Below are 14,828 nucleotides of genomic sequence, written 5' to 3' on the forward strand. Positions count from 1 at the left end.
GCTGCAGAACCAAAAAAACTGAGCCTTTAAGAAGACAAAAGTGAGGCATCAGCAGTAAGAATGAGGAAACTGGGGGATCCTGACACTCAGTGTGCCTAACGTTACATGTGCAGCATGCATTTTATCCAAATGTCAGTTTTAGGATAACTATATTTCTGTAAGTTAAGCTGAAGCATTTTTACAGTATTGCAACTTGTGTTAAAAAATATAACATCTCGTGACAGATGCAGAATTTGTAATTCCACCGTTTGGCCACTACGAACATTTGCTTCAAAGCCTGGCGCTCTTCCTGGAGGCTTAATCATCACCCATCATCATTTTAGTTATCAACTGCACCTCTGGTAAACATAGGGTGCTAAAAGAAAATCCTTTGACATGCTGAAATCTATTGTTTTTAACTAGCTACGGGCATTTTGTCAGCGTTTCAGCCCTTGGTTGCGTGTTATGGTCCAATTGTCTGCCCCACCAGAGGGCGTGTTTGTATCCAGTCTATGTCTCTAGGTCTGTAAGTGTCACTTGTGTTGCCTTGAGCAAAGACAAATATCAATTAGCGCCTTCTGTCTAATGATGAAAGTAATGTCTGTTAATTAGTCAATATGGGCATATGTTGATTTTTCACTGTTTGCTATGAAAAATTTGAAATTTAATTCTCATGAAAAAGAAAAGCGACAACTAAAGTCAAAGACCCGTAAATGTCAAAGAGTTAAACATCTGAAACTCTCTCTTATCTCCGTGTGTCTGTCTGTCTGTCTCTCTTTCGCAGACACTATGTGTTGAACATCTCTGATGATATTGGGAACTTTGGAGAGGTCCGTCTTCCTATCCTGGGCTGCCTGGCTATTTCTTGGGTGGTTGTCTTCCTCTGTCTCATCAGGGGCGTTAAATCCTCTGGAAAGGTCAGCCTCACTCACACACGCACACACACACACACACACACACACACACACTCATGCAGAGACAACAAGGCTTGACTACATGCAAAAACAGACATAATACTCCTGCAGTATGTCTATTTACATTACATTTTGACTCTTGACTCTCGGTTTTGCTATGGAAAATTACCACTTCCAACAGATTTCACCACATCGTCTGATTATCTGTGTGTGTGTGTGTGTGTACAGGTGGTGTACTTCACAGCCACATTCCCCTATCTCGTCTTGACCATCCTGTTCATCCGTGGCATCACCCTGGATGGAGCCATCAACGGCATCAAGTACTACCTGACTCCACAGTGGCAGAAGGTCCTTGATGCAAAGGTATTCACTCAAACACATCAACAGGCAGATGGAAAAAAATTGAACTGGAGATAGGAATAGGACCTGCTTCTGTTCTCACTGTATATGTGGGTTTGTTTTTGTAGGTGTGGGGAGATGCAGCATCACAGATCTTCTACTCCCTGGGCTGTGCATGGGGCGGACTCATTACCATGGCTTCCTATAACAAGTTCCACAACAACTGTTTCAGGTTGGTACACCAGACTATGGATGAACAAAAACAGACTATGCTTTAAAGGAATAGTTTTTCGGAAACACGCTTATTTGCTTATTTGAGAGTTAGATGAGAAGATCGATACCGCTTTTATAACCGTACGGTAAATATGTAGTTGGAGCCAGAATACGTTTAGCTTAGCTTAGCATAAAGACAGCTCGCCCAGCTCTGTCCTAAAGTGACAAAATCCGCCTACCAGCACCTCTAAAGCTCACTGATTATAATGTTACATTTGTTTGTTTAATACCTACAAATACAGATTTATGAGAACCACAAGTTATGGTAACCAGGCAACCAAAGGTTACTACTACTACTAAGTTACTACTCCCAACTAAGACATACAGTAGTTCAGATCATAACCCTAGGGCTGTACCGAAGAGTTTGAAGCTTCGAAGCTCCCTTCATAACGTTGACATTCAAATTCAAAATCAACATTCGAATGTTAAATGTCTACGCTAATAAATGTTTCCCCTACAGTTTATCCATTCTGCTCTCGTGTTTCACCGAGGCCTAGCTTTTCCACACACACACGGAGCGGAGGAGAGACAGGTGAAGTGAAGATAACGTTGTCGGTACCAGTTACAAACGGGCTCTGTAGTGAATAGTATTATACTATTTGTAGAATTAGATCCCAGTGGTGGCTGCGTAAGACTGTTTCCGACTCGTGTGAGTCTAAACATTTCCAATAACTTCAGAGTTGTCAAGTCCAAAAGTCAAAATGTATTGACAAAAGATAGATGTAATAATTTCCTAAATTCACAACATGTTTTTATCTTACGAAATATTCTGCTTCAACTCATAATTGTTGGCACTTAGCCTTTAAAAAACTACATATTTGCTGAGGTCAAAAATAATGACACACCATCAGCAAGTTATTTTCATGAAAGATTGAGTTGATTTAATAAAAAAAAGACTAACTCATTTAATACGATGAATCACTTAATTCAAATTGAGGATTTTGTTCGAAGATTTTTAATTTTTTTTTTTTTAGGGTGATGGCGTCATAAAATATGACAGACATGGCATGACATCCAAAGCTTTGTTCGAAAACCTCAGTAGAAGCTTCGGATGTAAAAAAAAAAAAAAAAAAAAAAAAGACATTTGGTACAACCATACATAACCCCCATAAAAACCACGGCATGTGAGTTTTACACTCAAGTAACATGTTAATTAGTGAGCTTTAGGTGCTGGAAGGCAGAATTATTTTACCTTTGGAAAGACCTGAAATAGCTTCCAGTATTTCTGTGGCTTCATATTTAATATTTAAACTTTCAAAAGTGCATAAGCATTTTTTTATAAAATGTTGAGCTATTCTTTAAGAGATCAGCTGAAACCCTCACAATAAAGGGATAACAAATGACAAAAAGCCTGGTGCAGTTTTTCTTATTGTGGCTAATGTGGTTAAGGTCCCTCAAACTGTGCGCACACTAATGCTATTGTCAAGCAAAAGTGTATACTTAACATGTTGACCAGAAACAAACACAGCTTGATGACCACGCATGTTTGAATTTATGCAGTTGGCTTCTGCAAAGCTTCTGCAGTTGCACTGTAATTAAAGCAGCAGTCACCGAGTGGGTGTGTCTCCTGTGTGAATATGACCATGCTCATTTTGCATCGGCTATAATGCCGCTGCAATGTTTCAGCAACATAGACCAGCATCTTATTATTAGCACTAATCAGAGAAGCTTGTCAGAGGGAGTGAAGGTGTAGGTGAAGAGGAGAGATGAAGTAGAGGGAGGAAATGGGGAGTTGAAGTACTTCTGGAGGCTTCAGTACAGAGGGAAGAAACAACCGGCAAGAGAGAAAGGGGAAGTTGATTTCAGGTTGTACAGGCTGTATGATAACCTAGAGCAGTGGTACCCAACCTGTTTTCCTTGAACTATACGTATCTACGAAAAGCTGCCTCCCTAGGTGCGTGCCTCGCTTGTGTGCGGCTAGCGGGAGTGCAAATAGATTTTTGACCGTAGTGAAAATGTTGCTTTTGAAAGGCTAAACACCAACAAATATGGTTTGAAGCAGCCACTTATTCAACATGCTGAATCAGTCAAAAAAACTCTCACACGGGCAGACAAGAACCGGCGGTGCGGGACATACCGAAAAAACTAGGCCAACAGACGCTCACCGACGGACACAAACTGTCCGACTATCCGTCAGCTTGGTGTGTCGAGACCTTAAGGGGGGCCCGGACACCAGGTTGGGAACCACTGCCCTAGAGGATGATGGAGAAAGTGAGATGAGGACGAGGGTAAAATAGGCAGGAGCCAACTTCAAGGCTATAGGTCTAAAAAGAGAAGGTGAGATAAGGTGAGACAGGAGGAGGGACAGAGATAGTGTTTTTTTGGACTTGTGTGAAGAGGCCGGTTGCACTGCGCTTGAACGCCGAGGGAGCGAGCGAGAGGCCGAGGAGAAGGTTAAGACTGAGGAAAGGGGACAGAGGAGGCGATAAGGAGAGGAAAAGATGTCATTTACTCTCCTGAGCTTGACCACACATGCTGACGGAGTGAGGGCATCGGCGGGGACGGCGGGGGCGAGGAGAAAGGCTGAAGATATAATTTGTTCCTCTGCCAGGAGCTTGAGGTTGTGCTATCTGCGCACACAGCTGTACGCCGGCCTAATCAGCTTGTGTTCTGCCGCTCCGTCCCCGCGGAGTCACTCTCTGCACTCCTGTAACACCACCAGTTGGTGCACACGCAGAAGTGCAGAGAGTTGTGTGAGGAGCTGAGAAAAGGGACCGGCATCAAAGTCATCCTCTGTGATAACTCTTAACAGGAAATGTGAGGAAACAAAGCACCGTGCAACCACATGATTCCCTTTGTGAATCTGAACAAAGTCCAAGTCTGAGTCAGCGAGAGTAAAGATAAAAAGGTGTTCTTACAGCAGCATGCAGGACTGCAAGCTTCAAGGGAAGAAAGGGATGCAAAGAGACTAACGTTTAGACACTACTACTCTTCATCTGAGTCAAATTCATCTCAGCTCAGCACAGATCTGTTCAGGGTTAGAGATCTCAGATATTATATTAATCTAAAAGATGAAATAAATCACGAACTCCTGAACTCACAAACCCATTTTCTACATTTCTCTTTCAATTTTATGAAATTTTAGCAATTAACCTATGCTGTGCACTTTCTTTTTCAAAGCTGTACCAAGAAATGGTGGTTTTATGTAGAGAAATACTGCATCGTTACTGAAAATAGCAAAGGTTTTTGTGACATTTTTCCTCTCCTCGTGACAAAAGTCACAGCAATTCTTGCGCACTTTACCGACCTTGGATAGTTTAGTCAACGTTTAAAGGAACATTTAATGGATTTACAAGCTGTTCGATCTTGTCGAGTTTGGTCATCATTTATCTTGAGACATGACACAAATAAAATTGCTATGCACTTATGTGTTAATAATTCATGCACCTGCAACCTTGTGGTACTTGTGTCAAGTGGAACGTGGACCGGCACTTACAGTACTTATTCTTGAAAGCTTCTCCTTGATCGACTGGGGCTTGGATTGTACCTCATTTGTCTGCCAAATGAATAAATGTAAATTGATTTAATTTTCAATTGATTGAATGTAATTAACAGAGGATGGTAAAAAGCTTGCTTAATGTTTGGAAAAGCATTTGATGATGATGGTGATGAAAATGTACTCATTAGAAGCCAGCAGCTGAATTAAGACATGTTTCTTTCTTCTCTCCTCTACACACAGAGACAGCATCATCATCAGCATAACCAACTGTGCGACCAGCGTGTACGCCGGCTTCGTCATCTTCTCCATCCTGGGCTTCATGGCGCACAACCTGAACGTCCCCGTGTCAGAGGTGGCCGACCATGGCCCGGGCCTGGCCTTCGTGGCCTACCCAGAAGCCCTCACTCTGCTCCCCATCTCACCGCTGTGGTCGCTGCTCTTCTTCTTCATGCTCATCCTCCTGGGACTGGGGACTCAGGTGAGGCTGGAAAACTATACATCAGAATCTAAAATCACGTCTGACCATATTAATGCATCAACACGTAAATGTGAATTACTTTTGTGATATTATAATTCATGTTTGGGGTAAATATGAGCTGTGTTTCGATCACAGGAAATTTCCCCTCGGAACTAGGAACCTTTAAGGAACTTTTTACGTTTTGACTGCAGGGACCAGGGTCTAAATTAAGTACTGGTGACATTTTCCGGGAACATTTTACCCCCCAAAAAGTCCCTGGTTTGGTACTAATTTGCCTAATCTTCGCAGGTCTTTAGACCGCGGTGGAAACGCAGACAACAGTGGGCTGAAGGAACCTTTTAGTTCCTTAAAAGTAGTTCTTTTGATCAAAAAGTCCCAGGAAGTTTTGGTGGAAACCCAGCTATGGTGATGAGTGCAAGGTTGTTGTACTTTTTGTATTTGTGGTCTTCATGCTCATTTGGGTCATTCAGAATCTGATCTTGGAGCAGTTTGATGGGATGATTAGACTTGTGTAATCACCGTTGTGTTTTCAACATCTGTATACGTCTATAGATTGAAGACACAATTTATAGATTATGTGTCCTACATGACAGATTTGTATCTTAACAATGATGCACAGATCATGTTATCTGCAGTATGTGGTTGTGTTCGTGGCACATGTTGTCCACGGATCCATGTTGATTGTGAAAATGGGTCAAGTGAACTCATTAGAATGAGAACTGACATGAATTTCACGCCTCAAGAACTCTACATTAGACCTGATCTGGGTCTGCAGATGTGTCTATAGTTTGAAAAGGCTTGAATGCCATGGATTGGTAACAGCTCAAGTCAATCTGTATGCCAGGTGTTATAGTTATCAATGGTTCAAGGAGACTGTTTTTAAATGCCTGGGATTGGAAGAAAATGGATGGATGGAATCTTCAATCTTCTGTCAAGTTTCCTGGTACCCTTGTTCTCATCATGTAAAAAGAAAGTCAAGCAACGGTCCAATCTCATCTCTCAAACCCTTGATCCCTGTTCCTGTAGTTCTGTCTGCTGGAGACCCTGGTGACGGCCATCGTCGATGAGATCGGAACAGACTGGATCATCAGGAACAAGACCGTCGTCACGGGGTCGGTGGCCATAGTTGGATTCTTGCTCGGAGTGCCACTAACGACGCGGGTAAGTCCCAAACACTGGCGCGTCACGTCTTTGAACGCAACTTGTTTTCTCTCACGGAGGTGACACGTTCTCTGTTTTTCCGTGTGCAGGCAGGAATCTATTGGTTGCTACTGATGGACAACTATGCTGCTAGTTTCTCTCTGGTCATCATCTCCTGCATCATGTGCATCTGCGTCATGTATGTTTACGGTAAGGACGGAAACACACTGAATACGTTGTTGTTGTTGTTGTTTGCTCTCATGTGGATTTATGACAAGAACCTCACATTCTTAAAAGAAAAAAAACATGTGCTGTGACACATTAACATTACGATCAAATTCCATATAGAGATTCAGCCCGGCTATAATAGTCTGAAAGCAGAAACATTTTCTGTCACCACAACATCGGCGGTAAATGTCAGTTTATCTTTGTCGAGCAAAAAATTAAAAAAAAAAAGAGACATGTGCATAGGAGAGGAAAGTTCATTAAAGGACCAGGTGTGTAGCATTTCGGGGGATCTATTGGCAGAAATGGAATATAACATTCATAAGTATGTTTTCTTTAGTGTATAATCACCCGAAGATAAGAATCATTGTGTTTTCGTTACATTAGAATGAGCAGTTTGTATCTACATAGGGAGCCTGGTCCTCTTCACGGAGCCGGCCGCCATGTTTCTACAGTAGCCCAGAACGGACAAACCGAACGCTGGCTCTAGATAGGGACATTCACGTCAACCAGTGGGTGACGTCATAGTGACTACGTCCACTTCTTATATACAGTCAATGGTAGAAACAGACAAGAGAGAATAAAGCAGATACATTCAGTTACAGCAGTCAGTCACAAAATCACTCCCGGAATACGTTAAAATCACAGACTGATGATATATAAAGGAACTTTATGAGAGGCCGCATGCTGACTCTACTTTCATCATCTGCTGTCACATGCATATATATATATATTGTTATGTCATTATTAATGTAAAATGAGCAATCCAACCTTTTTGTTTTGATCGCAGGCCACGTAAACTACTTCAGAGACGTTGAGATGATGCTGGGCTTCCCTCCTCCTCTCTTCTTCAAAGTCTGCTGGAGATTCATCTCCCCCGTCATTATCTCTGTAAGTGAACACACACACACTCATACACAAACACACCTGCTGATCCGAGACCACAGTCATAGTGATTGAACCTCTAATCAGAATATGCAGTCACATAAATGTCCTCGCCTCCCGGAACAAAGCGAGCCACGCGTTGATGTAGCAATCTGAAGGACGTCGTGCGAGTGAGGGTTCTAAACTTTCCTTGTGTTGCTGACACATTGTGTGAGACCCTGACCTACATTTGAGCTGCCATCAACACTAATCTGTTCGGCTACTGTTGGCTTTGTTTCCAACATAAACTTCTAAAAGCAAATCTTTCTGACTGGAAAACGGACACATGCATCCGCTATCAATGTGCTATTTCCCAAGCAGGCGTATTAGTCCGCTAAGCTGCTGGGCCGACCAAGAAATTCATTGTTGTGGATTACTGGTCAGATTTCAGGCACTTTTGTTCTCTCTTGCATTTCACTACACAGATTAATGCCGTGCTCTGCAGGGCCTCTGCTAGAGCTGTGACTAAACTCACTGCTGTTGGGAACTGTCGTGATTTATAATCATAATTATCTGCAACTTTTGAGTAAAAACAAATGTCTGCTGTGATGCAGTGATTTCACCTGTACTGTTAACCTCTTCCACTTCTTGAGGGCACCGGCACCCTCGGCCGCTAAATTTTGGAAAGGAAAAACTGTTGTGGCCATTTTCAAAGGGGTCCCTTGACCTCTGACCTCAAGATATGTGAGTGAAAATGGGTTCTATTGGGAACCCACGAGTCTCCCCTTTACAGACATGCCCACTTTGAGATAATCACATGCAGTTTTTGGCAAAACCATGCAGTTTTTGAATGCAGTACGAATGTGTTATTTTCACTCCTAAACAGTCTTTGCATTACATACATTGGGTATCACTGTAAAGCTGAGACTCTTGTGAATCCAATGAGCCCAGTTGTATTCATGTGTGATGATGTTAGCCCCCATAGTAGCCATTACATTGTAGTGAGACCATTTTTTTTAAACTTGAGCTCACTGTATAAAATGACCTGTGGTGACCTCTAGGATAATCACAGCCTCATGAAACTTTACAGCCACAAACTAGAGACCTAGAGCATTCAGAGGATGGATGGCTTTCATAGCTAGATTGACAATAAGGGGGTTTCTGAGCAGTTTCCAGAACAAGTGCTCGCCATCCATTCGCCGAAAATGCAATTCTTGCAGAAATCTCCAAACGTCAGAAGTTTTTGAAACCAAATCACAGCATGACTTTTTCTACAGTGTTCCTCAAGGTCTTGGTGTCTTAATGTGGTGTTTTGGAGGGATTATTGACCATTTTTATCAATTCTCGAGTGGTAAAAAATTGTTAAATTTAGCATCAAATCTGTGTAACAAATGGTATCAACACAAAAATTGCTGCAACAACTTATGAGACATACTAGAGCATGGAGATGACCATCATATACTTCTATTATAATATTCTAAGCCATTTTACACTTTCAAAATGTATTTTAATTCATTCATTAATTCTGATTAATGACTAGAAGAACTTGACACACAGTGCTGAGCTGCATCTCAAATTAATCTTCAGGTTCCCAGCTTTCAGATGATGTACACCACTTCTATGTGACATCTACTGTTGACCTGCTATCTTCCACTAAAGACCCCATGTAACCCCTCTAAAAAGACAAAAATCGGTCAATGGTAAAGTGGAGTGGAAATGGTTAATGCAGGTTTCTTGTGAAAAACTGTACAGGAAGTAATGTTTTTTACTTTGATCATAACAACAGAAGCCTAATTAACCCTTTTAACCTAATATTGTGAAATTGATAAAATAGTGTAACATCATGTTCATTCTTGTTTTTATGGCCCTCTTTCTATAGTATATTGGATGTGAGTTACAGATATTGAAGAAAAACATTTAATCATAATTTTTTTTATTTTATTTTCTCCTACCTGTCTGTATTTTTAAATAAAGTTTAATTTCCATTATCTTTTTTTAGACTCATCCTGCTCTAAATGATAAAGCCGTTACTCATTCATCGTGTATCTTCTGTCCGTGTAGTTCATCCTGATCTTCACAGTGATCCAGTACAAGCCCATCACCTACAATAACTACGTGTATCCCAACTGGTCTTTGGGAGTCGGCTTCTGCATGGCTATGTCCTCCGTGGTCTGCATACCCATCTATGCCCTCTACAAGATCTCAAGGTCCCCAGGAGCCACCTTCAGAGAGGTACTGCAGCTGTTTCTCCTAATAGACTGAGCCTCCATGGCATTTCTTGAAAAGGGTGGAACGTACATTGTGTGATGTAAACCCGCTAAATTCAGCTTGTACCATTACATTGCATTGACTTTATATATTTATTTAGCTGATGTTTTTATCCAAAGTGACTTACAGGAAGTGCATTTGACCACGTAGTTGCAAGGAATCATGCAACTTTATCAAATATGCTGATCTACTTCAAGTGCTACATTTAGAGAAAATAGGAGATAGTGAAGGAGGGTTATTTATTTATTCATTTTTATTTTAGTTTTCAGGCTGCAACAGAAGATATGTAGAGTTTCTGATGTCAATGTGGGGTTCGCTCCACCATTGTGTTTCAGTGTGTGTGTGTAAACGTGATTGACACAACGTGAGGTCGTATCTATTTTGAAACGTCCAATGAAAAATACGGACTTAGTGTACAAGTGTTATTGGAGCAGATATTTGTAGTCGCATTTACATCATGAATGCGTAAACTGCTAGTCTTCAGCTTAGTCCTGAGTTGATTTGATTCATCTTTGATTCAGACCTGATCGTACATCTCTTTGGACTTGTTTAAATGGCTCGCCCCTAAAGTCTCCCCTCATATAGAGCGGTGCAGGAATGAGTCCTAAAACCCAGAAACGAGTTAGCATTTTAGCACTTCAGGTTCCCTCGTCTGGAAGTCAATAAATCTTTTTTGAATGGGTTTTTAGTTCGATAAATAAGGTGAAATAAGGTATGTGGTTAATACAAGCTGAAGAGATTTTAAAGTTTTGTTCTACAATGTAAAATACATCAGTAAATATCCCACTCTTGAATTTTGAAGCCTTTTTTTGTTGCTAACAAGCGGCTCAATGAGACTACTAAATGTCATCATGCCGACTCGTCCGCCTTTACAGCCTCGTTGTGTATACTCGCGCTCATGCGACCGTGGTGTAATTCGGTTATAGCCTAAGGTTAGCTTTTTACTTCTGCCGATTGCATTCACACTTCAAAAATCATAAAAGGGGTGTTCATTTGTGGAGATTGTCTTGTGTAAGTATCATAAACGTTTGTTTGCCACAGAGTTTATTTTCTGCAATAATCCAAAACCCAATGTAAAAATCCCATTGGCATTTTGTCCAGGGAACCAGGGCGATGCTAACTTCCTGGTTGGCCTACAAAAATACGTCATCCCTGCAGCACTCTATCGAGGCTGCTCTGAATGACGCGTCCCTCTTTCTCTTCTCTATCCCAGCGGTTTAAGTTCGCTCTCCGGCCACATCCATCGTGGGGCCCTTCCCTGCAGGAGCACCGGATAGGCCGCTACGCCCCAATGGCCTCCGAAGACACTGTGGAGTCCCGCCCCCTCAGGGAGAAGGAGGAGCTGAAGGAGGAGCTGAAGGAGGAGCTGAAGGATGAGCTGAAGGAGGAGGAGAAGGAGAGGAAGGATGACATCAGCCTCACCATCCAGGGAAGCAACGGCTCCACCAACACACACAACAACCCCAACCCCAGCGCATAGACGGCACCCGGCTCTGTCAGGGCCACCGGGGCCCCACCACCATCTCTTCCTCCCCTCTCCTCCCTTCTCCTCCATCCTACACCCACTTTCCCACAGTCCTCTGTGGGGGAGATCCCATTCGCTGGAGACCTTTACATATTGTAAGGGCTTATTATATCTATCCTAACCTCTTCTATCTATCTATCTGTGTGTTGTCTCTAGATAAACGAAGGAAGGAAAAAAAAAAAAAAACGAAAGGAAGAAAAAATTGGGTCATCATCCAAAAGAATTGTGTGTATGTTAGTGCGTGTGTGTGGCTGGGTTGTTAATTTGTTACACATAATTTAATAATGCAGTTTGTTTTTCCTTTCATTTTTTGTAAAACTTGTATATGTCATCTCCATATGCAGTTAGAGGTACAGTAGATTGTGACGCTGCATGTGTTTGTTTTGTGCATGCAGCAACATAGAGACACACACTGTTCTCCTTTATTCTGTTAGCTGGGTCTGTTTGGGATTGGCGACTTTTCTAGCAGCGGCGGTTTGACAGCTGGAGACTTGTGAAGCGATACACAGTGGTGCTGTTGTAAAGAGGAGCGGGGCGAACTGTCCCTGAACTGGCCATTTGCAGTTTTGATGATGCTGGAAGATGGAAGTCGGCTCAATGCTATGGCCGGGGGTGGGGGGGGGAAGAGGCGGACGCGCTCATTCACACCCGTACACTCACACTATTGTACATTTTACAGCACACAATGACCTCAACCGTAGTTGATCTCAGCTTAAGACTAAGCCTGTTGTTGTTTTTATGCTGCTTCTTCGTTAAAAAAAGTTCTACAGATCGCACACGCGTTTAACACCCGAGATGGCGACTGACACGTAGGGCTGATTTTCTGTGGAAATTTTCCTCCATTTGTAACGTTTTCCACTAAAGCTGCTTAAACTTTGAAAACTCAGCAGAGAAATATCAGTGAACTTCAACGGTGCTGTACTCTCTGCCTCCACATTCATACACACACACGTACAGTTTTTTGACAGAGGAGATCCCAGCGCCCATTTCTCAGGGTCCAAGGGAAGTTTCTTGGTTTTCCTTGCCTGTGGAAACCTTGTCTCGACTAATGCCTAGTTCACACTACACGACTTTAGCCCTGATTTTCCGCCCCCCGACAGTTTTTGGAGCTCCCCGACAAAAGCCCCAGATCAGAGGCAAATCGGCGTTGGCTCACTGCTTGCCCAATGGCGCTCGAGCGTCATGTGTGATGCTAAAGGTGTTTTTTTTATCGTGAGGGACCGCCTTGATTCCCAGCACTGGACGCTTGATGGGCTGCCACTAGACACAAGGCACTCGGCACCTGATTGGACCAACCTTTTTCCTTCTTGGGCTGGGTTTCAAACTGGAACCAACATGGTGGCTCATTTGGAAACTTTCTCCTCTTATATTATGAAAATAGTTCACTGAAATGTGTTTCTGAAAACATTTTATGCAAGAAATAAGCCATGCAGATCTGTCAACGTGACGCCCGTCTCTCGAATCGCGTTGCCACGCAACCAGAATGCATTGCACGTCTGCTTACATAAACAAGGAATTGGAAGCATGGAAAAGGCCGATGCCTGATCAAAGAGCTGATTGGCTCTTCCTAACACCACATGTTGTAGACACTGTGCGAACTTTCTGTATGATTGTAATATTTAACACTAGATTGATGTTGTGCAATGAAGGTTTCATCTGTTAACAATCACATCTTGTGTGGTTGATAATAATAATGATAATTATTACAATAATGAAGGTTATGTATATAGCACTCGAGTGCTCATTACAACTTGCTTTACAAGGCAGACATAAAAATAATAAAGGTCGTGGTTTGCAAACGACAAGTAGCCTACAGATTGGATCTAACAGGATGTAACTATATCTGTGACTTCCTGTAAATTCACTGAAGACTGCTGGAAACTGTCCGACTTGACCGCAGCTTTTCGTCACCACCCTCTGCTGCTGTAGCCCGATCTCGTCAACTCTACAGGCGTGGCGCAGTTAATCTCAAACGAGCCTAAAACCACAACGACTTAAAGACTCCTGATAACAAGACAGCAAATTGGGTCGTGTGAACAGTGCTGCGATGTGACGACTTTGACAGCCTCATAGTGTGAACTTGGCTTAAGGCGGCCTGTTAAGATTGAAGGGACCGAAAACACCTAACTTTCCCCGCTGTCGAAAAACACCTACACACACACACAAAACAGGTAGCTGCAACTCTGTATATAGAAGCGCCATCTCTCCTTAAGTCTTCCAGGCATTCTTTTTTGAGTGAAATGCATCTTGGGATGTCGTCTTATGAAGGAGGATCCGGGCTAGAGGACGTAGCTAGCGAAAGGATCGCAGGTGTGTCGTAGTCTGTGTCTCCCGTGGGTCGTAGCAATCTGCCCCATTAAGGCATGTTACCAAAAACATTACCTGAGTTACCTGCACATGTTTTTGGTAACATATATACTGTATATCTCAGAAAAGACTGGTACGGCGTCAGTCTCTTACAGTCAGTGGAACCTTTAATGTATTTACAGGCGTTTATTTTGAAGCTCTGAGCCAAGCTGCGCTGTGACTGGCGGAGAGACAGGAAGCAGGGAGATGCAGCTTGTTTCCAGAAGAATACAGAATAAAAATCTTAAATGAATTATGTAGATTTAAATGTAGCTGTATAGTATCGTTCTCTCAGTAGAGTTCTCCTTTTTACCTCTCATTATTGTAAAGTAACTTAGTAAATAATTATAAAGACAGCATATGTTTATTTTGTACAAAAAAATAAAAACTACAGAATCATAATTAACCACGTTTACCATTCCTCATCTGTGACGTGATTTGTTGTCGTTGTGTTGGAGGGTGTGACAGGACAGAGAGGGGTCTATTTTAGCATGCGGGGTTGGGTTTCCCAAAAGTGTCCGATTGGAAAGCATCCAGGACAACTTTGTGTAGCAGTGTGGTCACAGAGGTTTGTGGCAGTCTAAATACAGAACAAATAAGAGAGGTTTTTGGTTTTTGTCATCTAGACAGCTGTGTGAAGATCACACGTCCCTTTGTCTTTTCATCCTAAGATGCTTTGTTGGACGCCCGCTCAGGTGGTAGTGAGATGCTTTTAGCTTCACGGACGGAGGATTTTTAGGATTGCATCAGGTTTGACTGTAACGTTTGTTCTTGTCGTAGTTTTTCTTTGTTTGTGAGCTGTGAAATCATTAATAATATCGAAGACGTTTGGAGAACCAGATGGCTGTGATACCAGTATGAGCATGGAACATATTCGCATAATCGTATATTGTATAAAGCACATTTACATGGAGAGAGATTTAAAGGGAATAGTTTGATATTTTGTGAACAACTCTTATTTCGCTGTCTTGCTGAGAGTTAGCTGAGAAGATTGATACCACACACATGGTATGTACGGTAAATATAAAACTGGAGACA

At 42.3% G+C, this 14,828-nt stretch overlaps 1 protein-coding gene across 3 annotated transcripts in view; it reads left to right on the plus strand.

The window, feature by feature from the left end:
- The window catches only part of slc6a9 (solute carrier family 6 member 9), an 81,683-nt gene extending 70,073 nt beyond the window's left edge, over positions 1-11,610 (plus strand). For 2 of the 3 annotated variants that reach the window (XM_074650315.1, XM_074650314.1), the window contains 9 exons: positions 764-896; positions 1,122-1,256; positions 1,361-1,464; positions 5,185-5,422; positions 6,449-6,583; positions 6,673-6,772; positions 7,578-7,678; positions 9,713-9,883; positions 11,133-11,607. In XM_074650315.1, the coding sequence (XP_074506416.1) occupies positions 764-896; positions 1,122-1,256; positions 1,361-1,464; positions 5,185-5,422; positions 6,449-6,583; positions 6,673-6,772; positions 7,578-7,678; positions 9,713-9,883; positions 11,133-11,399 (1,384 nt within the window). In that variant the 3' untranslated portion in view covers positions 11,400-11,607. Of the gene's footprint in view, positions 1-763; positions 897-1,121; positions 1,257-1,360; positions 1,465-5,184; positions 5,423-6,448; positions 6,584-6,672; positions 6,773-7,577; positions 7,679-9,712; positions 9,884-11,132 lie in introns of all 3 variants that reach the window. The other variant, XM_074650316.1, reaches the window with a different exon arrangement.
- Positions 11,611-14,828: the final 3,218 nt, after the last annotated feature.

Source organism: Sebastes fasciatus, chromosome 11 (assembly GCF_043250625.1).
Source record: "Sebastes fasciatus isolate fSebFas1 chromosome 11, fSebFas1.pri, whole genome shotgun sequence".
In the NCBI taxonomy this organism is placed as follows: Eukaryota; Metazoa; Chordata; class Actinopteri; order Perciformes; family Sebastidae; genus Sebastes; species Sebastes fasciatus.